The sequence below is a fragment of the Tachysurus vachellii genome, chromosome 20 (assembly GCF_030014155.1).
Source record: "Tachysurus vachellii isolate PV-2020 chromosome 20, HZAU_Pvac_v1, whole genome shotgun sequence".
Lineage (NCBI taxonomy): Eukaryota > Metazoa > Chordata > Actinopteri > Siluriformes > Bagridae > Tachysurus > Tachysurus vachellii.
The window spans coordinates 3812501-3838919 of NC_083479.1; the positions used below are offsets into that span (position 1 = coordinate 3812501).

The window sequence follows — 26419 nt, forward strand, 5'->3', positions numbered from 1 at the left end:
AATGATTCTTTTTGCAATATTGTTTTACAAGCGTTTGAAACAGGAGCCCGTCTGTTTCTCAGCTCCTCCGTGTGAAAAGCCTTGTGTGATCTGAAAGGGAAATATCAGCTAGTGCTACACTATTAGCACCAGGGACCCAAACCCCAACTTTCAATATTTCACATTCACAACAGATTTGGTGCTCTCTCTCTCTCTCTCTCTCTCTCTCTCTCTCTCTCTCTCCCCCCCCCTCTCTCTTTCAGTGTGGGTGTAAAAGAGCAGAAATATTAATAGAATAGAATAGAATAGAATACTAGTATTCTGCCGTAGTCGAGGTGTCAAACTTGTTATTTTGTTCATAATTCACTGTCTTTGTGAGTCTTGAGATTCGTGTGTACCTGTGTCAGTTTAAAAAAAGGCAAATGATCAACTTCTCATATGCATGTATGTAGTAAGCTCAGCTTTTCCACTTGTATCCAGATTGTTCCAGTCACAGAGCTGCTGTAAGAGTTCAACTTGTGTTATTGTGCAAGACTCTCGGCCAGTTAATCACCAAAGATAATATGCACGAACCCATGCATTATATTTCCTATCTACAGTATCTATCTATCTATCTATCTATCTATCTATCTATCTATCTATCTATCTATCTATCTATCTATCTATCTATCTATCTATCTAGTGCTAGTAGTGATCCATTGGGTCTTATTGTTTTATAGCAAATCGTCTGAATCAAATCTGATATATCGAGTGATAGAGAGAATGTGTCTATGATGAACAAATCCTTTTTTTTTTATATTGCAATTATTAGAAGTGTGTGAAGAATGTGTGGGTGTGTGTGTTTTACCTCAAAAAGGCTGAGAAAAAGCTCTTTTTCAATGTCTAATTTATTAGTGCAAGTTCCACATCTTGGTGTGGTTTGGGGGACGTAGTTGGGTGAAAATGGACTGAAACCTGTCAAAATGGGTTAATGAAATGAACTCACAGAGTTTAGCAAAGGTATGTCTAAACCTGCTGAAAATGTGCGGTAGACTGTATGCTGAACTCTACTGTATGTCAGGATTATTATGGGATTTACCCCAAACATTCATTTACATTACATTTACAGCATTTAGCAGACACTCTTATCCAGAGTGACTTACATTTTTCTTATTTCAGTTTATACCCCTGAGCAATTGAGGGTTAAGGGCCTTGCTCAGGGGCCCTGCAGTGGCAACTTGGTGGACCTGGGATTCGAACCAGTGACCTTCCGATCAGAGGTCGAACACCTTAACCACTGAGCTACCACATTCACTAGATACTAGGTAGAATAAAGCAGTTATTGGCATCTAACTGGTTATTAACGTCATCTGCCGCATCAATATCTCCCATCAGGAGTCCTTGCTGATCTTGTCCATGAACTGATGAGCTCTGTTTTTGTTGTAATATGCCTTTAAGCAGTTTTAGTCAGTACCTTCTGCCAGCTCAATAAATGTTTCTACCGTACTCTCAAACACTGTGTCATGGGTTTGTGGATTTCCAAACTTTTCCAAACTTTAACAGAAAGGATAATAAAACATAAAAGTTGATATCACCACAATTAAATTCAGTAGAGTTTCCTTGATGTAAACACAACAATCCTGTGCAAATCTCTAAATGAAGTAACCGTCAGCAAGTGGACAAACGGTGTGTATCCTCATGACTCCTCAGACTGCATGCAGCCTTGGTGGTACCATGGAATTTGGCCACATTTTTCCTTTGAGTTATTCCATCTCCATGTTCCAGTGTGAGGAAAGTGAGCTGTGGTGATTTGGCAAGCAGGCTTGACACAAACAAGGTACTCCTCTCATTAGCCTCTAGCAAGTGCGAGAGGCTTAGCGTGGTGCTGGAGGGGCCTGGAGGAACACTACTGCTGTTCTTGGCTACTAGCTCATGTTGCTGCAGCTATGGAAAAGTACAGCTCTCTCTGGATGAGGCACTTCTGTTCCAGGCAGGGGCCGGACAGCAGTAAGTGAATGTGAGTGTATTAACTGTTGCTGTGGCCCACCAGGTTATCAAGAACAGCAGGTGGATTTAAGTTTTGCAGTTCAGTGTACGTTGAATGGTACTGGGGTCAGCATAGTGTTGCCACCTCACACCTCTGGTTGGATGCAGATCTCGAGTTGTTATTATTTATGTGGTGTCCTTTGCAAGTTCTCCCCGTGTCCGTGTGTATTAACTTTGTGTTCTTTGATTTCCTCCCTGTTCCCAAAAACAGGTCAGTAGGTGAATTGTCTACACTCCATTTAAGGGTGTATTCCCATTTTACACAGTGTTCCCAGAATAGGTACCGCAACCATGACCGAAGAGGAATAAATGAACGATACTAAAAAACTTAGTAGACACGAGATGAGTGGTGAAAAGTCTTCAAGATTATAACAAGTCCAGTGTCTGTGACTTTTCTTAGGCTTTTCATAATAACTTGACTTCTGAACATCCCTAACTGCTCATTTTAGTTTTAAATGTACATAATGTCAAAAACGATCACATTAATATGGCCTTGTACCCTGAGGCTTGCTTTCACCGACAATGACGACTTCAGCTTAAAGGCCATTCTGCGTCTTCGAGTTGAATATTACTTTACATGAAAGATTTCACAGCCTGGAGCCCTGCCATAGGCAGTTTGGTTTATGTGTGCATTGAAGATTCTCAAGTCTACACTTGTGAAATTGATGGAATCCGGTGATTTTTTTCAACACGTTTGAAAGAACTTCCTCTTTGTCTTCCGTCCTCGGGGACTCAGCACATTTTTTCCACAGTTAATGGAGCAACAAACAAACAGCTTTAGGTAAAGCTTGACCCAGCAGAGTAATTAGGATGTTATGTCACTTTATAATGCAGTTTAACAATTCTTTTATGTACAATTACCCTAGATGTATAAGTTGCTTTCGCACAACGTAAGCGAACAATATCACAAACAACTCAGACTTTTTTCCTTCAGATTTTGACTTGAAAGCTTAGTGGTGGTGAAATTTAAGTCATGTGACCATGGTATAGATTGTTTAAAGTCAAATTTTTAGCGTTTTACTTCAGGAGGTTGTATTTAGACTTCAAAATTCATAGTTGTGTTCATTTGGGAGGATCATCTTGATAAAAAAAAACTTGTAAAAATCATGAATGTTCTGCAATAATCCACAAAGCAGTTGAAAAATCCTACATTTCTGAGAAATTCCTCATCCCTGCATCCACAACTCTTGTCAATTTGTAAGGCAGCACAAAAAGACAAAAGCATACTGCACATAAGATCACAAGTCTAAGGGCATGGACGATTTTCTGTATTACCTTACCTGTATAATTGACTACACTATTTTTTTATATTGCCCAAAATATTTTTACAGAATCTCTAAGCACTGAAAACGCCTCACTTAACTCCAGAATGGATGATGGAGCTTATATGTACGACTGGATTTGTGGGGTGAGCTGAAAAAATGACAGGATCCAGATCCTGTGTCTGATTTCAGTGGGAATGCAGGAGTCTCTACATCTCCTCAGAGCTGAGAACCAACCCCAGACACCCAAATCTGACAGCTGCTTCTCCGTTCAGCGCCGTTCCAGACCGACATCCGGAAACCTCATTAAACGCTTCCACATCTTCTGGGTTATTTTGATCCATCTTTTACCCCCATTCATCTCCTTTGATCAAGAAAATGAATGAACTCTTTATGGATTGTTTTAAATAGAAAGCATTTCGTCTATTTAACCCTTAGACCAAACCATATCTACTGTATATCCTTCTGATAGAAACTGTCTGGTTTAAGCAGTTTAATGAAATATTAAAAAAAAAAATAAATAAAGATTTCATATAGTAAAAATGCCCACCACGCCAGACAAGTCGGAACTTTTTTCATGCCTCAGACTTAGAGGTGATTTTCACATTTTTACAACCAGAGGCATCGCCCCATTGCTTTCACTGAGATGTAGTGTGTATCTGATTCACTCTGACAGCGAATGTTTTCTTGGGCTGGCCTCGACTTCCTTCTGAGTTTTTTATTTTTTTATTTTTTATAAAAGCTGGCAGCGGCTCGGGATTCGGCATGACCACGTCACCTCTACAGAGTGAGATTGACAGTTCGATGCTTCCTTTTTTTTTTTTTAAGTGTGTGGAATCATAACACGCGTGCCAAAAAACAATCAGTTCTACTTTATTTGCCGCTAATCAGGGAGTTTGCCTCGAGTCATGTTTGCTTTGGTAACGGCAGTGTTTACTGTCTGTGAGGGCGCATACTAATGACCCGAGCAGCCTGCAGGTGAGATGTTTACAAGCGTCACAAACGCAGTGACATTTACGCCTGGCTCAGTTGGCATGGCTGCGCAGGATCTGTGTGGGCCTGTAGCTATTCTTCACACATATAATTATTAGTTGCGAATCTTTATGCAACAGAAACCATCATAAATATGAAATATGAAGAAACTTGTATTTGTTGGCATCCGACGAAGGTGTGTTTCATTGTGGAACTGACAAAACATGGACATTTACTAAATGTGGGATTTTTACCTGTTAAAAATATAAAAAATAACCTGGATTTGACTAGCTTTAATGCAAACAAATAAAAAAAAAAAAAATGCAGGGATAGATATAAAGTTCTGCTTTTGGTGTTTTAATGATGATGCAATTCTCAGTGTGGGGTTTCAAAGTCTGTTTTATTATGCTACGTTTCCCAAGGCAAGGCAAGCTGACACTTTTCCCTCATTAAACCACACACTCAAGACAACACTTCCTTCTCCAGAGAGAAGAGAGAAAGAGAAATGGTTCTTTTTTGTCTTGCTCTTCTTTTCACGGCGATCCTCACTGTGACAATTTCTTACTCCTCATTTGGAATTTCATTCCTTTTTTTGTTATTTCTTTTATCGTGAGCTTGTATTCCTTTTCTTTTCTTTTTTTTTTTTTTTTTTTACTTCAAAGCCTCAATGGCTTAGAGAATGTGCTTCAGCTTCCCATTGTGCTGGCTTTGCATATTCATGAAGGCTCTCTTTTTCTTTCTTTCTCTCTCTCTCTCTCTCTCTCTCTCTCTCTCTCTCTCCCTCTCTCTGTCTCAATGATGGCTCACTGCTGGAGAGCAGAGAGATTGAAAGTAGAACAGTAAGTAGAGCCAAACTCTCACAAGAACCCGTGTGCTGCTGGGCGTGTCTACATGGGGGGTCACAGGGAAATGAATAATCTGCAAAAAGCTCTTTTAATAATGGTTTCATTCCAATAACCTTTCAAATGGTTTATGATGGCTAATAAATACAATTCTTACTGTATGAACTCTTAATTTCTACCAGTTATTATTTAGCAGAAGCACATAAGCACTGTATGCACTCTCCTCCTCTCGAATCTGTCATGAGTCTAAAAAAAAAACAACGTAATTAATTTAATAATAATGAAGTGCGGGAAAAATTGTTATAGTATGCAGAATTCTTTACAAGTAATAAAAAACCACCAAAATTGTGATTACGTAAACATTCACCCTGTTTCTATTTGTCAATGAATTGTTTTGGAACGGGACATGATTAGAGCATCAATATTTCAGCTTCTTAATGAAATGAAATTTAATCCTATGTATATCGTTCCATTTTTTTTTTCCTCCCCGTAGTGGAATGACAAAGACTAGCTCAGAAATCTTTTGACTCTATCACGGTCTACGAGACATTTTAATTCATAAAACAGATTCTAAATTTATTTGGTGTGTCTAAATACAACCTTGATTGTGCCACAGGCTGGATGTTCGAGCCCCTTTTGTCTCAAACGCTGTCTCAGTCACTGAGTTAAGTTCACAGTAAAAGCAGCAAAGTGTAAAGTTATGGATGGGGAAAAGGTGATAAATGAGTGAACTACAGACTAGACTACAGACTAGACTACAGACTATTAACTTATACAAGTTAACCCTATATTTCTTTTGGATTATTATGGAGTTACAGTTGTACACTTAGTGTTTAATCAGACTCTTACCTCACTTACCAGACTCATGTACATGATAATCTTTTTAAGTTCTCATACACTTTGAGTCTGATTGTGAAAAGTTCACAACCAGCTTTAATTAATCTGGGGGTTTGATTTTTTTGCCAATTAAATTATGAAACCGTTTGTTAACAAGCACTTTAGCAGGTAAACGGGCTTTTCCAAAATTTTATTCAAGGGTGGATTTATTTAAAAAAAAAAAAGCAATCAGACTGTATGTGGAGCTTTAACAGATGCATAATTACCTCATCACATTTATTTATCTAGCCTGTTTTATAGCCGGTTCTCTCCTCTAAGTCTCTCCAAGCACTTGGATTATGATGTGATCATGAGTTGGTGTCTGGGGCCTGAGCACTGCAGAGGGCATGTGTGTAAACCGTGTATGTGAGAGGGGTCTTTCAGCAGAGCCAGAGGTGATGAGTGCAGGGGACAGAGCCAGAGGAAAGCCGTCGATGATGTCAAGCCTCTGGGTGGCAGGATCCTGATTGTGTTTCCCAGCTTTGTGCAGCTGTTCGCTCAAGGAAGTGCATAGTTTGACACATCATTCCCAATCCCAACCCAAAATCTCCCCCACTGAAAAACTCACAGTGCTAGGGGTTAATTCTGGCATGAAGCAGAACATTGCTGCTAGCATGCATTCCTCGAATGGCCATTGTAACTTAAGAATATGTGCCTTCATTGCTTTTTTTGGTCCTCGGTCTTCGGCTGACCGGTGAATTTTGTGCTTGTCGAGCCGATTTACTCCTAGTGTGAGAGATCAGATCAGAGTTGAGAAAGCATGTGCTCCTGGCTGTCTGAAATAGACCTGTAGTACATCTTTACTTACTCAGCCTAATTTCTATCTACTATACAATCATACAGAAACATGAACATGTTTTTGTAGAACAGATTTTGTTTTTTGTTTTTATCGGTGTATTTTTTTATTTACCGCAGGAAAATGTGCAGATTTTTTAAAAATCTGTAGTAATCACAAACATATGCTACAGAGTCAGTCGATAGCTGTATTCCTTTAACAGGCCTGAGGATTTCCTTTGGCCCAAGTTATTTCCATCAGCAATAATACCGTTGATGTGACATTGAAAAGCTTCAACAGATTCTGAATGAAATGTTCACTTTTCATTACCCTCCTTTACTTTGCTTATTGTCTTTGCTGTAAGTTTTGCTTCTGCTTAGGATATATCCAGCCAAGTGTAGTAGAGTTGAAGGCTGTAAAAAATGGCCATTTAGGGACTGGACCTTTTGCTTTTTGGAACAAGGGAAGCACATGAGGGAGTATAAGCAGTGAGAGGAGTGTTTATGGAAGTTCCTCAAGCCCAAAGTCTAAGCGGAAACGGTTTGGAAGATTCATCAGGGCAAGCTGACCTCACCACGGTTATTTAAGCGAGTGTGTGTCTGACGGTGGGAGTATGTTATACTGACCTGCTCGCAACTCACCACATGAGCTGTGTCCCAAAGAGATCAGTCAGATCCCGGCAGGAAAACTGGCAGCAACAGCCGCGGTACCTGAATAAGAAAACAGAACCATCACTTCCACACCTCTGACCCCCATCCTCCACCCCGGGTCCAGACTTTTCCTCAGTTTCCTCTGACACATACACATCTTTCAGTTATCCGCCTCCAGAGGCTCCACAGAGTGCCATGGCCGGAGAAGAGAGAGAATGGCAGGCGAAAAGTGGGGGCCGTAGGGCACCCAGCAGGCCGGAAAGGGGGATAAAGCCAAGCGATTCATCTCCGTGAGAAGGACTTTGAATAGAGATGATCAGTGGGCCTCGATTCTCTCAAGTGGGAGATGCGTGAGCTGTGGAGAGAATCTAGTGCTAAAGTGTAGTGATAAATTGGATGCTCATTAATCCCAATTTGAATTGACGTGTGCATGTCCTAACATTTTCCTAATATTTCCTTTGTGTTTGACAAAAGGAAACAGAGATGTTTATAACACTTACGAGCCATGCTGCACGAGTGTGGCGTTTGCCACCCTTACTTTGGCCACACCGTGCGAAGTGTCGGCCCAATTATTCTTTATGCGATATAACTGCTATGGCTGCGTTGATGTAATCTCGGTAATAGCACACTTAATCGGCTTAACTTGTAACTCCCAGAAAGTCTTTTGGTGTGGTATCCGGGGGGAGTTTCCAGAGGGGGAATTAGCGTCAGAGGGGGAGCTTGGGGGGCGTGACATGGCCTGGAGGTGAGGCTTATAATCACCTGACGTGTCAATGCCTTTTGTTATGCACGTTGTGTGTTTTCACTGGCTGCTTTGTGTGCCATAATAATGTGTCACTCAAATGACAGCACGGTGAATAGCCGAGGAGGAAATACCTAACGCAGACGTATATAAAGGAACCTTAGCATTCAAGACTTCACCTGGCTGTGATGTTCTCTAATTCACATATGTGTACTGTATATAAATCAGATGTGTATAAGGTTTTGCTCACAACATTTAGGCACTTTTTTTGCACATTTGCAATTAACTGGGCTCTTTCCTAACTAATCATCCTTCTTGAAGCTGAAAAGCAGCTGTCAGTGGGAGTCGCATTCACATACATGAGAGCTTAGCCGCTCTCTTTCTCTCTGTCTTTAAGGGTCAGAATTTTGCCCTCCTCCCCTGGACTCCTTTTTTAGAACACAGCCCTCCCTCGGTCCGCACCCCTGTGAGAGGTGTGCGGGCAGAGTGGGATGGCCAAACCTACAGGGGTGACACTATTTGTGCGTGACGGTATGTTTGTGTGTGAGAGACAGTGAGCACTTCAGTAACAGTAACACCCTCCCTCCTCCTCCTCCTCCTCCTCCTCCCCCTCCTTTCTCTCACTCTCTGTCTCTCTCAGCTAGGCCATCAGTGTGGAGTAGCAAAGGAGAAAGTGCAGCGGGCGTGTGTGGCGGGCAGAGTTTTGGCTGGAGATGCACACACTCATGCCCCAGTTGTTGGAACCGGTTTCTGAAGGTTCTTTGATGGCCCGTCTGCTTTCACTTCTGCTTCTGCTGGGATTCAGCTGTAACTTCACTCATGGTGAGTAATAGCATAAGTGTACACACTTCATCTGCTGCATGATGCTGAATCTTGTAGAAGTAACTTTGCGATGAGGTTTTCTGCAGATTTATTTATTTGTTTTTTTTTTGAGGGTTTTTTTTTGTTGTCGTAAAAGGTTTCGTTACCGCCACAACAGTATATCTAATTTTTCATTTTGCTCATACAGAAACTAAAGCTGTGCATCTAAAGCTGCTGAGTTTGCAGTACAAAAAGTCAGGCCATAAAATCTGGATTCAAAAAATCTGTGATCAAGATTTATAGGTTTGATTGACTTCACAAGTTCACTAGCCCTGTGTTTTCTGCTCCATCTTTTGACGTGCCCATGTGGCATTTGGTGAACTCTTTGAAAACCGATCAGCTGTCAGACACTTGTTAAGCACACAGTTGGGCGTCAAGCTGTAAAATCTGTCTGTCTCCTTCGTCCCGCAAACACAGTTGAACACACACCGACACATGCACTCTACGCACCTAAAATAATTGGCTCTCAGCCTGGGTCTTGTAGACTATCAGAAATATCCCGCAGCTGGCAGAGTTTTTATACAGGCTTGAACTTTTCAGCTGCTCCCGCTATTGATGCAGCCCTGCGCTGTACTCGATACGCACCGCGTCACCGAACGCAGACGTACTGTAATTATATAAAAGCGATGTTTAATATTAAGAGTATTTACAAAGGAAATAAAACAGGTTGTTTAATATCTTTGTTTTTAACATGACAAGACACATCAGCTGTTATTCTGCTCAGTCTGGAGAATATGATCAGGATCATTCCGATTACATCGTCCTCAAATGAATTATTCTTGTTTTTGCATTTCATGGCAACGCTAGACTCAAACTCAGTACCGTCACTCTGATCTGAAATGGATTTTGTAAAACGATAAGCAAATGAGATTTTGTTTTTGATTCATGTGTTTGTTACATCACAGTGACGGTGAACAGCACACAGAGAGTAATCATGTGTGTGAGTGATTTTTATGATTTTTACAGCCGATAGGACAGAAAATTCAGTCCTGTGCTTTACGTTTCACTAAACAGCAACAGCCAACATTTGTGATACATCTCTGTGGTGAAGAGCGGGAGGTAATGACTTTAGCACATGGAGTGACAGGCTTTTAGTACATTCGTGACCTGTTTGATTACTCACTCACGCTGGATCTCAGACTTATTTGGATTGCTGAGTATATACTGGACTCGATGCTTAGATCTCAAAGGGGTACTGACTCACCTCCCCTCCATGCATGCATCTACTCTCATCATACACACACACACACACACACACACACACACACACTACACTATACATTCTTGTACATTCTCAACTGTTTTCCATAGGAGCAAGAACACACAATGTTATAAAACTACTGTTATTTTTGTTGTTGTTGATGTTGTGTCACATATTCTGCTGTTGGAAGAAATTAGAGATATTAAACATTAGAGATATTAAATATTAAACAAAGTAAATGTCAAATTAAAGAATCTTCCGCCACCGTTCTTATGAATACGCAAATAAGGAATTGTATACAAACGTATGCGATGTTTGGACGTCTCTCGTCACAGAGCTGCTGGGAATGTCTCAGGCACTAGAAGCGTCTATTATCACAGCGTAGACTCAGCAGATTGAGCAAGGTCATCTCAGCCTGGCTCTTATCTCACCATGTCCTTCAGTATGGGAATTTACTGAGAACTGCTTGAGGAGATCATGCACTCCTTTTATTATCATTTTCCTTTGTTTGTGTGCGAGGCTGGTTAAGCCTTTAAAGTCCCAGCATATTCTGTTTTTCATCTAAGTAACAACAACCAATTCCGTAGTAAATCCAGTGAAACTAATAGGAAAGGTATGTCATTATAAGTGTCAGGAATGTCAGCGTGGACAAGTAGGAAGCCCGAGGAAGTTTAAGAAGTTCAGTATAAATTGAAATCTGTGTGTGGGCATGTGAAAGAGAGAGAGAGTATATAAAATGACAAGGTGAGTAAAGATAATAATAGGAACATTATCTTCTTTATACAGTCGCTTTCTTTAACTGAAGGTCGTGTGGCAAAATCAGACATGCCGTTATCAGGGAGAGAAGATTGCATGTATCAAAATTATAATATGCAATGAAAGCAAACCGAGAGGTGAGATAAATAGCGAGGAGACAAATTGCTTGGTGACAAATGACAGTGATAGAACTGAGCGATGTAGTGGTGTGATATCGCTGCTAAGACAAGTTACATCACCGGGTACAAGCGTGTCCGTAGTAATTAAACATAATGTATTTGTGTGTTAACTTGAAACCATAAGAAAAGGCAAAAAGTATCCGAGCGAATTTATTTAGACGCAATCTCTATCCTCTCATGAAACATCGTGTTATCGCTTCCATGTCAAGAAGTCTGGTCGATGTTTTAGCCGTGGTGATCTCTTGTTGCATGTTATCTGATCTAAAATCTTCATTTTCTCTCAGCGAAGTGAAAATGTGTCATGACCGTGCATCGTGCTTGCGTTACTTTGGCCATGTTTCCCTGATTCTGGAAATGTTGTCTCTCAATAGGAAATGTTAGGAATACGAACTAGTAACTTTGTGAACAGGAAAATCAACGATGCTGTTGAGTAACTGAAATGACCTGAACTGGTCGTTTGCTCTCCACAACATTTTAACCACACTGAATATTTATTTTAAACAAATCAGCCATCCATTCATACATTCGAGCTACGGATTTCTGGGGGAAATTGATGTGATTTCTTGGATGCTCTGTGGAAGTCAGATCCAAAGCTTTTACCCACCCATGGAGAAAAAGCTAAATCTTAGAACTACAAGAAAACTGGAACCAGATGATCTATTTCAGACCGTCTCTGTAGCAGTAAATTTAATTTTTTTTAAACATAAACATCAATTTTCCCCAAGATTTTTTATTATTCTGTTACTTCACAACTGCTTACAATATCGACACCATTTATTAAAGGTTTCTGTTGTAGAAATCATTGTGAATCTAATTCCGTATTAAATTAAACTGACGTGGGTGTCGGGTAAAAATAAATAAGATGTAAAAAGTGTTGACGGCTCCTCTGCTGTGTGAACTGTACACCGTCTTTCAATTTTTTCAACTTCGTACGCAAGACTGAGATATTTACTGATTTCTACACCACTTTGTTTTTTTTTTTTTGCAAAGTGGCAACACCATGGAAACAAGTGTTTCTTCTTCTTTTAATAAGTTACCTATTTTATACAATGTGCTGGCTTGAACGGTTATCTTCGGAGGTATTATTGAGAAACACGTCACCCTCCTTCTTAACTTTGCAGATGTTTTCAAGGCTAAAGCGACTCTGCCAACAGGCTTAGGTTTGTGTATGTGTAACATGCAAGAAAACCTGAAACCTTTTTTTCTTCCCTCGCTGTAGAAGCGTTAACCTGCTTCTCATTTTGTAAGGCATTGATTTGTACGCAAATAAAGCAGACAAGTGTGTACAAGGTGCGACTTAATGATTAGTACTAAATGAATGGTTTGAAAGATAGACTAAAAAGAGGGAGGAGGGTGATGGAAGAAGCAAACAGAAGCAAAGCAGCAGCCGTGGTCCAGCTATGCTGGACAACTTCCTGACAGGATGTGGATCGAGTTTCCCCAGACAGAACCCGATCCGACACTCAGATGTTTTTTTTTTATTTTGTCCAGCGGTGGGTCTCCTGCACCTGTGCCTAGACGAGAACGTCGAATGCCAGTAGGCTCGGGAAGGGACAAAAGGAACGAGGGTGAACTCCTTCCTTATTAACACAGCAGTCAGATAATTAAGTGCCAAAGAGGACAACAAGTGGCCTGTAGTGTATGAATGAAGGAGCACAAAGTAGGTGGTCGTGACACATTTGTTCAGCATGATTTGTTTTTTGAACCTGGTGAGAAAAAGCAAGCGGGCCTAATTACCACCCCAGTAACAAATGGCAAAACTGTTTACACTGCCAAACCCTGAAGTATATAAACGTTTGTACAGAAGTATATGTGAACATGCCACGTGAAGGAAATAACATTTGCTTCTAAAGTGTCATGAAAGAAACTAGTGGTGTGCTCACACAGCCCGAGCGAGATCGACTCAGGCTTACCCGGACAATACTCCCTCTCACACTCGCACACATGACGGACGAGGAACAGGTGGATGCCGACTCTGGCACTTTATGAAACGAAAGGCTTTATCCGGGATCCCTCTGGTATTGTGTGCCTGAATGTGTTTGTGCGTGAGAGAGAATGATGATGGAAAGCGATAGAGGGGGAGAAGTGTCCATCATGGCTCTTTCTGTGTCTAAACATGGTGTGGAAGAAAAAGCAAAGACTGGGAGGTGTCAGCGATCACCCACCGTCACAGGGCTCATCACATGCTCCTGTCCCAGGATGCTATAATAGGATGACACTTATTTTTATTGTCATGTGAGCCAAACATGCATGTTGATTATCACTAGCTTAGAAGCAATAGTGCAAAGTGTTTTATTCACTGACTACATGGAACTAGTAGTGAAGGTTCACTGAGATTAAGAACCTTCTGAGAGGTCGTGGGAGTTAAATTCAGAATATGGCGTAACTAATTTTCCATTACTCTATACATTTATCCTATAAAAGACTACTATTCTGTATATTGGCTTTTTTATTTCTCCTATAACTCACACAATTAAACCTTGTTCATACTTCTCGGTTAGCTAAATGAGTTGAATCGTGTACGATGGGAGTAAAAGAATGAGCACTCAAGTAAGTAATAAAACACAACAAGGTGTGGAGTTATAGGAAAATAATCCATGACAGTGTCTCTGTTTACATCCTGAAATGGATTATTATCCTTTATCCTTTAGACAAAGTTAATGGTTTGGAGCATCTGCAAAACTGTTTAAACTGCAAAAATCAAGTTGTGTCAAAATTGTCAAAACACAGCTTTTGGTTTTGCTGAGAAAGTCCTCATTAATGTTAAATAAACATCTAACCTTGACACCGAGATATCAACATTGTTAGACTTACAGTAGATTATATAGAACCGTCTCCACATGAGTACCTGAATGAGGAATGAGTTGTAGAAACAGTAGATACAATGAGCGCATTAATATTAATGCACATGTTGTTTGAATTACAGCTTAAACTGCTAGCTACAATCTCCAAACGATTCTCAAAGCTTTGTTTCCCATGAAAACTTCATTTATCTCATCTGGCTGTGCGTATACCCATCCAGCGTGGTTGCATCCCCACCCTTTTCCTTATCACCTTGGCAGTCAGTAGATGTTCAGAATGTGCTATGATATGTTTTCCGATACAAGGTCCATTTTGTTTTGGGAGCTGAAGAAAGAGCAGGAAATGATCCTGGGTGCTGTGGAATCCAAGGATCAAGAGTTATCGGTCCGCATCGCCGAAAAAACACCTGCTCCCTTAGTGACCTTTTGAGGAGGCAACGGCCCGCTGCCTTATCCAGCTCTGCTCTAAATTAGAAAGACCGCACTTTATCAGATGGACTTTTGCAAATGTCTTTGAAGCACAATCAGATGGCACAGGTGTTTTTTTTTTCAGGTAAATGAGCTTACAACCGGCGGGGGTGTGATGACCCTGGCCAAGTCCTCCCCTCCGGCTCCAGCTGCTCCCCTCGATAACATGCTCCTGCTCGTCCGGTTTCGCTCTGAATGGGAAATGGAAGCGTGCGCTGTGGATTATTTTACTGAGATGCAAAGTGCGCTGGGATTGTGTCTCACCGCGGTCACTACAGGTCTAAACAGGTACAGGTGTCAGAGATGAATGAGCTGACTACTTTTGATGCAAATAAATGTGCTATTATTTTTATCCTGACTGCCAGAAATAAAGCGAAGCCGTATGCGAGGTGTTTCAATTCCATAATCCCGTCCCATTTTGCTCACGGGAGCTGGTACGGTATCAAACGAGATTATAAAGTTTTGAGAAGATGAAGAAGTTTGATGTGTATATACAAAGGAGATATGAAAAAAAAAAGTCTACAGACCCCTGGGAAATTGGCAGGTTTATATGATAAACAATAAAAAAACAATAACTCGTATCAGAAATTTTCCACCTTTAACAATAAAAATCTGGGTTTGGCAATACTGTATATTCACACTCTTTCTTGCAAAAACATTCAGGATCCATCAGATCTCCTGTGCACATCCCACCTCAGGTCACCCCACAGATTTTTTTTTAGCTCATTCAAAAACTTTGATCTTCTTTTGTTTAAGCCATTCCAGTGTCGATTTGCATGTACTTTCTGGGTCGTTGTCATGCGGAACAGCTGAAATTACTTTTAATCTTACTTGCAGACACCTGAATGTTTTGCACTAAAATCAAGTGTATTTGTAGCTATTTATGATTAAAAGCCCCAGATGCTGCCACATCCTTGATGCACTGTAGGTATTGTTTGTTTGTTTATTTATTTATTTTTGGTGACTTTTTTATTGAATAATTTATACATTGTCTAGCCGTCCTACCCCTAAGCTCAGACACCCATAGTGAAGACTGTGAGTGGTTGTTATCACAGGCAGGGAATAGTTACTGCTTATCTCCTTAATGTTGCTGTATGTCTCTTGGCAGCGTCCCTGATAAGTTTTTGTCTTTTATAAATTTCTCAGGGATATCTTGTTCTTGTTGATGTCTTACGCCGCCCTATTTTGTTGATTATGGCATTTACAGTGTTTTATGGTACATCTAATGTTTTGGAAATACTTCTATACCCTCGTCTTGACCTTTCAATCCTACAGAATCATCTCATTGATGGTAGAGTTTATTATAATTTAAGTTCAACATTTTCAAAGTCCAAATCAACGTTATCTGCTAGGCAAGTGTGCTATAAGCCATTAGACGCTCTACTCAATCACCTCATGGTAGCTTAGACACCTTCAACAAGTTGTTCAACTTTCTTTAGTAACTTGGTTTAGATTATTTAATGCAATCCTCTTTTAATCACAAAACACACACACAACAACCCTCTGATACAAAAATCTAATATATCAAAATATATGTGGAAGTAAAATGATGAACATATAACAGAACAAATGAGTTAAATTGCTAGCAGAAAATGTTATAAAGGTGAACTACAGATAATACCTGGTGAATGAAAACAACAGAGCAACCAGCCACGATCATTAAACCCAAAATGTGTTTTGCTGTTAGCTCTAATGACAGCTAGCTAATTCAAAATCTACCAGCAAGCGTTGTCCATAAAAAGAAGTGCTTGCGCACACGTGTGGCCGTTCTCTTCATTCTCCACACAATTATCATGTCTTTCTTGAGTTGGATCAGATGTGCTACAGCAAGGAATCTCGTGGCGTCCCACAGGACTAGATAGACTAAGAGACTATTAAAAGATTGATGCTTTTTTTGCATGCATCTGAAGCTCTCCCTTGATGTGAACCCCCACAAATCCTTTAACCATCGGTCACGGTCACCAGGGGATCCAGTCTCGCCATGAACACATTCAAGTCAGACAAATGTAAGCGAATGCGGAACAGATTAGTGGCTCTCTTCATCATCCCAGATGCCCACACCCGTGAAAACTCATAGCTGTGAGTAGTGAGAGCAGGACAGTGGCCTGAGGTTGGAGCAGACAAGGAAGATGGATAAGAGCTCTCCGGTTTGTCACGCCATCTCAGGATTTAGCCCCTGTTTGTTGGCAGCATGGCGAATGCTTTGAAGTGAATAGGGGTTAAGGGGAGCTAGTGGGGGGATGGATGACGAGTGGGTGATGGATAGATGCATGATCTGGGGTGAAGCCATCCGGGTCAGAACTCTTCAGAAGCATGAGATTTACTCTCAGCACCTGGAAAATCTGTCATCCATTCTCTTTTTTCCAGATGATACAATTCACACGTGCTATTCAATTTGGCAAGAATCGTTGCTTTAAAGTTTTTTTTTAAAACCTTCTCAGATACATGCAGTATCTCTGTGTGTTTTTCCAGTTTCTGTTTTTGTTTGAAACTTGATTGTGGACTTCTTAGAAAAAAAAGCCATTATCAGTTTTGCTGTGATAGGATCTGCCGTGTGTTGTCAGAAAGATTCATGCCCGTGTTTAGTTGACGTAGTGCCGAGTTGTGTGCGTGTACCACATCAATCTGTGTGTTTTTCTTTTCTGAGTTTGTGTGTCCCGGCTGTGAGTCGGGTTTCTGTCCAACCTTGCCTGGATGTCCTCGCTGATCTCAGCAGGTTTTTAGGTGTGTGTACGAGAGTGCAGTGAGCTGATGGACGGATCGAAAGTGCTTTGGTGCTCTGAATATGAAACCTTGGCCTTGGGCGCAATCCGTCCACTATTCATTGTGCTCTGCTGCTAATCACTGGCTTTTCTATGATCTCGGCTTCCTGGCTTATTTTTCCTCAGGTTTCTGTATTTTTTTGTTTGGTTTTCTTTCAAGTTGTATGATGGATTAACCTATTAACCTACTACATTTATTTTAAAACTCCTAGTCTATATTGTATTTATCTCTATTATTACACGTGCTTTTTAGAAGGAATCATCTTGAGTAAAGGTGAGTGTAAGTAAGAGACAGTAGGAACGTCACACACCATTTTCACCTCATTTTGCTTTACAGTGACAGAAAAGTTATTATTAATGCTTGTATTTCACATTTGTATTAAGAAATGGCTTTTACTCTGTTTTTGGAGTCCCCATGAAGACCTGTTCAAAGAGAGTAAAGTGCTTTACCCACAGAGCAACTTAAAAAGCTCAGCAGTGTGTGCAAAGCTGTTTTGTGGTGGAAGTGGCGTTGCCTTGGTACGTTGATTAACCACAAGACTAATGGTACAGATCATCCTCCAGCCCTCAGGGACTCTGTGTGTGTGTGTGTGTGTGTGTGTGACCTCTCTCTCTCCTCTCTCTCCTCTCTCTCTCTCTCTCTCTCTCTTTTCATGTGATTCAGACATGAAGAATGATTCAGTTCATTTCCAAGGACCATAAAATAATTTAATAAAAGCGGAGACTATAAGGTCATAATTATTAATCTTATTAAGAAAGAATCTTCAGATCCAACACCTATGTCAGGATGTGCTATCAATTATTTTTAATTTATTTATAAAATGAAGCACTTGATTCATTTATGACAAATGAGACTGAGTGTTTAAGTGAGAGAAAGAGAAAGAGGGGCCCTCGGTCGAAGGTGCTGGAGTAAAGCGGTGGAGCTGCAGCCTTTGTGAGGCCCTGCTGTGTTTACGTCTTCCAAGGTCTTTAAAAGGCCTTCCTGACAGTGCGGGTGTTATTAATGGCTACACTCTCGGCTCAGTTCCGGGCAGGCCTGCCTGTAGGGCTAGAAGACTAACCACACCCTCTCTATGGCCCTTCATTTCCCCTTTTCCCGGCCTCTTAATACGGAACCAGGCCAGAGATCAGCACCTAACCCCATATCACATTGAAAGCACCAGCAACCATCTATCACAAGCTAAGTAAATGCAGAGAGGTGGGTTTACATGACGTGTGAAGGGGCTGTGTGAGTTCTTAATGGAGGAAAATGAGAGAATAAACAGCATGTTAAAGGTGGAGATTTATAGAGCTTTTAGCTCCATTGCACCGAGGGCACTTTTTTAAAGACAGGATTCCTTTTATTTATTTATTTTTGTTCAGAACTATCAATCCAACTAACCTTACTTGCCACTGAGAAAGTTTTGATACAGTCTTTGTGACAACGTTCGCTTGCCCAAAACATACAGGAACTTTCATCTCAACAGGCGAGCTCAGCGCCATCTGGCCGTGTATCGCCACGCCACCTCCCATGTCAGCACGACACGGAGTGTTCTCTTTAAAGATACACACCAGCCATGTGGTGCCAGTGCCTGACTCATTTACAAATTACTCGCCCACTCTCAACACTAACAAGCTGTTCTGCCTAATGCACACCCTGTGCACTGCAACTGTTGATATTAGCCTGGGGAGTTTTTATTAAAAGTGTGATGAAGGTGTTGAGATAGACCATGATGATGTTTACCTGGATGATCAGGATGTCTGTTTCCCAAAAGCCTTGTACGCTGTATGTAGTTCAGACAAATGCAGTACACTCAGTCTCACAGTCCAGAGTCAAATCAAATTACTGGTAAATTATTGATGTACAAAAGTGAATTACGAATGTAATATGTGATATTTTTAACCAAAATCTATCGGTACATCTTTATTTTAAGTATCGCAAAAAATCTTAGTCGATTTCTTTCAGCGGAGAGCTGTTGCAAAAATATCGGACATAATTTAGCGCAGTAAAAATTTTGCAGATGATCTGCCCTCTTCTCTTCAGACCACAGACTATTTCCACTCGGTAATGGAAGTTTCATATCATTATATCTATACCTAAAAGGAAATGGTCAGAGTTCCTGGAGACAGACAACGATGCAGAAATTTATTACTATAGATAATTTGTACGCTTTCATTATTAATATTCCTTAGGGCTGAGGGAAATAATTTTGCCATGAGAGATGCAAGTTGTTTGGCTGGAAAGTTTTATTTACATAATTTTGTATTTGTCTTTTTTTTTTTTTTTACCGTTCCACTTTGTGAGTGTTGACCATGAGCATTGCATTTGTGAAACAAAGCTTCTTGCATTTTTATTTTTATATTTTTGCTGTTATTTATTCAAGATGCCAGTATTTTGTAGTGCTTTTTTGTGTGTGTGTGTGTGTGTGTGAGAGAGAGAGAGAGTGTGTGTGTGTGTGTGTGTGTGTGTGTGTGTGTGTCAGGATGAAGTAGTGGCAGATCTGTTTGTGCACAGTGTAATGGTGAAATAAACGACTGTGTCTGAGAGCTACTGAGAGGCAGTGGATCAATGTTGGCTTAGTTTCAGCCATGCCATCTGATTTATGTCCTACAATAAGTGAGTGTGAATAGCAGTCTGGGGGTATGCCTGTGGCCTGCAGTGACTCCTCACACACACACACACACACACACACGTGCGGTCGATCATTTGATCAATCTTTTACTACGCTGTCATCGAACTAGGGTCCTCTGAGAGGTGTCAGGCCACTTGCTGAGTCTATTTATATGTAATATCTATCAACAAACTCACTAAAGAGCTTCCTTACACTGCGACTACTACGTCCGACATTAGACAATCTATTTTAGTAGGTTATGTCTGCACATATGACTAGACATAATTATTGCCGCGTTCATGCAGTTTAACACCCTGATTCACAAATATTTATCTTCGAAAAGTGCAACGACGTTTTTGCGATAGATTTGTGCTGAAACATTCACCGCTCACAAACAAAGGCTGTGGTTAGAAGTTCACACACGCAGCATCATAATACAGCTTGTTACAAAGGTGATTGTCCCCCCGCTCCCTTTTTTTTTAATGGAATATAAGACCTCTTCAAAGCCATCCAATACAGGCAGCCGTAGTGTAATATATACGAGCAGAGCTTTTGCTTTCCTCTGTGGTCAACGTCTGTTATTCTATCACAGCCAAACTCCATTATACTCTAGGTAGCACTCACATAACCCCATTTTAAATGCCTGCCTGTATGGACGTGATCATTTGTATTCCCTGAAGCTGCGGTTATAATAATGACTAACCATCGAATCTGTCTATTGAACAAATTGTCTGGAATTGTGGAATGTCGAGGTGCTATATAAAGTAGCACTTTAGAAAAGAAGCAGTGTACAGAGATACACACACACACACACACACACACACAGTTCATGTGGAGCACAAAAAGACCTTTCTTCCTGATTGTGTGCTCTGAATCGGGACAGGTACACAGAGCCACAGGTCTGACTTTCATAAACACAGCAGCACTGTTCAAGTTTCTGCCACGACAAACACGCATGAAAGCTTAATTTACGGTGTGAGCACAACACACACACTGATTTACCTGATGTGATTTGTTGGACTCGTTAAAATATTTTGCTCTCTGCAGCGAACGTGCTGGACGCAATGCTGTTGAGGAATTCCGGGAAGGTGACGCTGGATAGCCGAAAGGAGGACAGTAGGAGCTCGGTGCCTGTGGTTCCTGAGAGGACGCTGTGGTGTCACTGTTACCACCACTGTCCAGAGGACTCTGTTAACAACACCTGCAGGTTAGATCCACATCTGTACATTCATCAATACAGTAGAGTTTCTGTACCGAACTGCAGCTGTCAGTTTAGACGCATTTTCCATTACAGCCATTGGGTTTGCTTTTTTTTTTTTTTTTTTTTATTTAATTCTATTATTTCTTTTCTTTCTTTTTTTTCTAATTACTGTATGACTATCAAGTACTCTAACCTATTTCTTTTTCATGTTCTTGTTCATGTTTCATGTTTCATGTTCAGCAAAACGTTTTGTATATAAAGATTTCTTATTCTGTTTAAATATAAATCATTTGTATAATTGAACAAGCACAAATATCCAGTTCCAAATTCCACTTCCACCAGGATACAGAGATGGGGGACTCGAGTCATATGACTTGACTCGAGTCAGACTTAAGTCGCAAATTTGAGACTTGAGACTTGCTTGACAGATATTAAAAAAAGACTCGACTTGACTTGACATTCATGACTTGAGACTTGACACGGACTTGAGTTAAATGTTGCAGAGATGCGGGACTCGAGTCATATGACTTGACTCGAGTCCGACTTAAGTCGCAAATTTGAGACTTGCGACTTGCTTGACACATATTAAAAAAGACTCGACTTGACTTTGACTTGACATTCATGACTTGAGACTTACTTGTGACTTGCACGTGTGTGACTTACTCCCACCTCTGCCAGGATATAGTATTAAAGATGCTCTTTTCATCTTTGACCTTTGTATGTGTTTCTTATTAAAACTCCATCTGCAACACCTGTGTGTACTTTACTTCAGTCAGATATTTATAACCTAATCAATCTGCCTATTACATTTTATCCATGGCCATGAGGTTTCCTGGGCAGCGCACATATACACACAAGACAAATATAATTTAATTCGGTATCACTTCTTGATGCCGAACCGCTGATTTCAATAACTCAGATCAGCTCTGGTGTTTCGATGCAGGTGATGATGCTGACGACGGATTAAACTGTGTTAACTGTGCTGATGTTTACAGAACAGATGGCTACTGCTTCACCATGGTGGAGGAGGAAGAGGGCGGCCCCCCAACACTCACCTCAGGCTGTTTGGGTTTGGTGGGCTCTGAATTTCAGTGCAGGGTGAGGAAGCACTATTGGAATTTTTATTCTGTTGCTTAGTCCACAGGGTTTTTTTTGTTCCTTCAAAATCAATAAAAAAATTGTAATCATTTTTTTTTCTTCAGGATACTGGGAATTCCCGTTTGAGGAGGGCGCTGGAGTGCTGTACTGACCAGGACTACTGCAACCGAGACCTTCACCCAACCCTGCCTCCTATTAACACCCCTAGTAAGGCTTCATAAAATAGTGTAGCACATCATAGCAATGGCACCAAAGAACACAAGGACTTAAAAGGTCTGATTACGACTAAGATGCAGGGAGCAATACTGTAAAAGTGAGCGTTTAGGACAGTATTGAAAGCTTAATGCCATTCCACATCATTCACAAAGTCGGAATCTGCCATGTTGGTCTTAGCTAATAATAATTATCAGAGAGCAATGCTGGGAATACTGAAACCATAATAAGAGCATATAGTGGACATCTTAAGCACCTTTTAAGAGCCATAATAAAAAAAGAGACACGCTACGGCCTTCGGCTCTGTTCTCAGAGGCACACGCAAATATGGAGCAAGACCGCAAGTGCACAGTTTGAGATAGAAAGAACACAATGTTTAAGATAACATCTTGCCAAACTCATCAAAAGCTGTGCTTTTTGCGTTACATATGTGATTTGAAATTGTACTGAACAAGACTATATCAGAGTAACAGACATATCTACACTATTGTGTTTTTACACACACAAACACACACACCAGCAGGTATTGAAACACGCTAACGATCCTGTGTCTCAGTGACTCCGATGAACGCCGATGTCCTGCTCCTGCCTGATGGTTTGTGACAGGTTAAACTGTTACAAACCGCACATTTTAGGCTGTGATGAGTTGAGTGCATGGAGGGAGGGGTGGCAGATGAACCAGTCGTTCGTCTTTGCTTGTTCTTTCACTCCGTAATGAAAAGGACAGCCAGGCTCCAGGGAGCGCTTGGGTTTCCAACCTCAGCACCAAGCAGCTATCTGTCCATCTATCACACTGTGAGACATCCCAGCTCTCACATTCTGACTGTGTAGAGGGGTGGCTGAAAGGGTGGGTGGCTGTGTGTATGAGAGAACAAGGGTGCACTATTTCTGTAGTGATGACACTGGAGACATGGGGACAAATTAATCAGAGTTAGAAGGACAACTTACTTCCCGAGAAGAAGTAGGAAAAGTAGAAGAAGCCTGTCCACCCTGCATGCAGATGACTGGTGCAGATATGTGCAGCAGTATGTTGCATTGAGTTTCTGTGTGTGTGTGTGTGTGTGTGTGTGTGTGTGTGTGTGTGTGTGTGTGTGTGTGTGTGTGTGTGTGTGTGTGAACGGGGTCCGCTTGCACCCCTGACAGGCAGGAGCTTGGCAGTAAAGCTAGAGTCCCAGAGAGCAGAACCTTGGGGCTTCAGTGGTGTCGTCAGGTAGAAACCTGATCCCATTGCTGCAGGAAGGGGATGTGATCGATCACGACTCAGTTTCCAGTCCGCACATTCTGCACAAGCATGCACACACACACACACACACACACGGACAAAACTGATCTCTTGTATAAGAATAGAATAGAATGAAGAAGTCGGCATATAGAGTGACTAAAATGCTTTTTTCCCCTCTCTCTCTCTCTCTCCTCTGCAGACTACGTGGACAACAGCATCCACCAGATGGCTCTGTTCATCTCCGTAGCAGTGTGCAGCATTATCCTCATCTTTATCATTGTGTTCTGTTACTTCAGGTAAATGCCTGTGAAAAGTAATACACTACCAGTAGATTTTTGAACACAAATCTTAATTGAATTGTAAATGAGTGCTTTATTAAAGACAGGGTCACTGGAAAGTTAGATTAAAGACTGATAGATGGTGTTTAAGGTGTTACATGGTACATGCATGGTTGCATTTCTAACCTATTTGTGATTACTTTTAGGGTATATAAAATGTGCCCGTTCATATTTTTTAATTAAAGCACAATTTAAACATTTATGTAGCTAATTAGATCAGTAAAACATAATCGGTTAATTACTTCATAAATACTGGTAATAAAAGTAAAGTAATTGTATCCCTGAAATGTCACTGACAATGTATGCATTTTAGGTACAAGCGACAAGAGCTGAGGCCTCGGTATACTATTGGTTTGGAGCAAGATGAGACATACATCCCTCCAGGAGAGTCTCTGAAGGACCTGATCGAGCAGTCGCAAAGTTCAGGCAGTGGCTCAGGACTTCCCCTGCTGGTGAGAAACATGAACTGCACTTGTATCTCAATGCAGTGACTGTCCAGAGGCCTTGAACAATGTACCAATAGTCCATATGTCTTTTAAAGCAATCTGAAATAGTATGCTTACGCTCTATACATGATAGTCGATGATATTACGAAAAAAACAATTCAAATGAAAATCTGGAAAAGCAGAATTTCTGTACTAGATTAGCAAGACCAGATAAAGTCACTCTTGCAGTGTTTGGTTAGACGGTATTGTTATCACACTGTGTGTTATCATATCATTCCACTGCAGTTTTGAGCACAATAAAATCTGTGCCATGTTGTCTAAGATCATAGCTGCTAATTGAGTTTAATCCACCGATCAGCTGTAAGACTCGGCCTGTTCTCGGCTCTGCAGGTGCAGCGCACCATAGCTAAGCAGATCCAGATGGTGAAGCAGATCGGAAAGGGACGCTATGGGGAGGTGTGGATGGGCCGCTGGAGAGGCGAAAGGGTGGCTGTCAAAGTGTTCTTCACCACTGAGGAGGCCAGCTGGTTCAGAGAGACCGAGATTTACCAGACCGTCCTCATGAGGCATGAGAATATACTAGGTAAGGTAGTTTCTAATTAGTTTGTTTGACAGAGCTTTATATAAATATGTTGAAGATCGTAAGGAAATACGTAATAAATTCTGTTCCTCAGGCTTCATTGCAGCAGACATAAAGGGAACAGGTTCATGGACGCAGCTCTACCTGATCACAGACTACCACGAGAGCGGCTCTCTCTACGACTACCTCAAATCCACCACGCTAGATACACGGGCGCTCCTACGCCTGGCGTACTCAGCCGTCTCAGGGCTCTGCCACCTGCACACTGAGATATTTGGCACACAGGGCAAGCCAGCCATCGCCCACCGTGACCTCAAGAGCAAGAACATTCTGGTGAAGAAGAACGGCACATGTTGCATCGCCGACCTCGGCCTAGCCGTCAAGTTCATCAGGTACCCGACTCGATGGGACAGTGAGGAAACATTACTTCACCCTGGGGAAATTTGAGAAAGTAAAAGAGCAGTGGCAGTGGAGAGCAGCTATGATTTCCATGAGTCACGTTTCAGTCATTTTCGTAACTCTAAATGACTAAACGACTTAAACACGATCTTCCATCTACATGTTTTTTTTTTTTTATACTTTTTTTTTAACAGCTAAAGTACAAGTATGCAAATATTACACACACAAAAACACTGTGGTATCTTGCAATCATTAAAAAAAAAATGAGTTACTGTCAATCATTTTAGAAAAAGGTACATTCTGTCCTTCAGCTTAAGTTTGGTTAATTAACTGTATGACTTTGTAAAAAACATGTTAAAAAGTTGCTGAAAACTGTTATGTAATGGAAGTTATGCAGATGAAAGTGCTCTTATTTTAAAACTAATCTGTAAATACAGACTAACTCTGCGATTTTACTAAATGTATTGTTTAAAATACATTGAATCATGTAATATTGTTTGACAAGTTTTTTAACCCCTGTTACCTCTGTTTTCACAGTGACACCAATGAGGTAGACATTCCTCCTAACACACGAGTGGGCACCAAGCGCTATATGCCCCCAGAGGTACTGGACGAAACCCTGAATTGCAATCACTTTCAGTCCTACATCATGGCTGACATGTACAGCTTTGGCCTGATCCTGTGGGAGATCGCTAGGAGATGTGTGTCAGGAGGTCAGTGTGAAGCAGTCTACAATACTTTCCATAATATATAATTGTATATATTGTACAAAAATTCTAATTCTAATTTTATCATTAAATCAGAATTTTTACATAAGATTTTAGATTATTATTATTTTTATTATCATCATCACACGGTAGTGTCAGCCCTAGGTGAACATGGTATTATAAATCATACATAACCCATGTCTATCTCTGTGTTAAATGGACATGACTGTGTGATTTGCACAGGGATTGTGGAGGAGTATCAGTTGCCTTACCATGACCAGGTACCTACGGATCCGTCCTATGAAGATATGAGAGGAGTGGTGTGTATAAAGAGACAGCGGCCGTCTTTTGCCAACCGCTGGACAAGTGATGAGGTACTTATTATCCAAGCAACGTCCCTATCTTCTTTCCCCTCGTCTTCTCAATTATGCTTTATTCTAATTATAATTAAGTGAATTATAGCCTCATATTAA

General features: G+C 40.9%; 1 protein-coding gene across 5 annotated transcripts in view; it reads left to right on the plus strand.

The window, feature by feature from the left end:
• Positions 1 to 26419, plus strand: part of bmpr1bb (bone morphogenetic protein receptor, type IBb) — a 67250-nt gene that overhangs the window by 38029 nt on the left and 2802 nt on the right. For 3 of the 5 annotated variants that reach the window (XM_060895588.1, XM_060895589.1, XM_060895591.1), the window contains 10 exons: positions 8764 to 8945; positions 20790 to 20949; positions 21939 to 22041; positions 22146 to 22248; positions 23676 to 23772; positions 24128 to 24266; positions 24651 to 24843; positions 24935 to 25232; positions 25777 to 25952; positions 26190 to 26320. In XM_060895588.1, coding sequence (XP_060751571.1) covers positions 8837 to 8945; positions 20790 to 20949; positions 21939 to 22041; positions 22146 to 22248; positions 23676 to 23772; positions 24128 to 24266; positions 24651 to 24843; positions 24935 to 25232; positions 25777 to 25952; positions 26190 to 26320 — 1509 coding nt within the window. In that variant the 5' untranslated portion in view covers positions 8764 to 8836. The remainder of the gene's footprint in view (positions 1 to 8763; positions 8946 to 20789; positions 20950 to 21938; positions 22042 to 22145; positions 22249 to 23675; positions 23773 to 24127; positions 24267 to 24650; positions 24844 to 24934; positions 25233 to 25776; positions 25953 to 26189; positions 26321 to 26419) is intronic. The other 2 variants (XM_060895590.1, XM_060895592.1) reach the window with 2 other exon arrangements.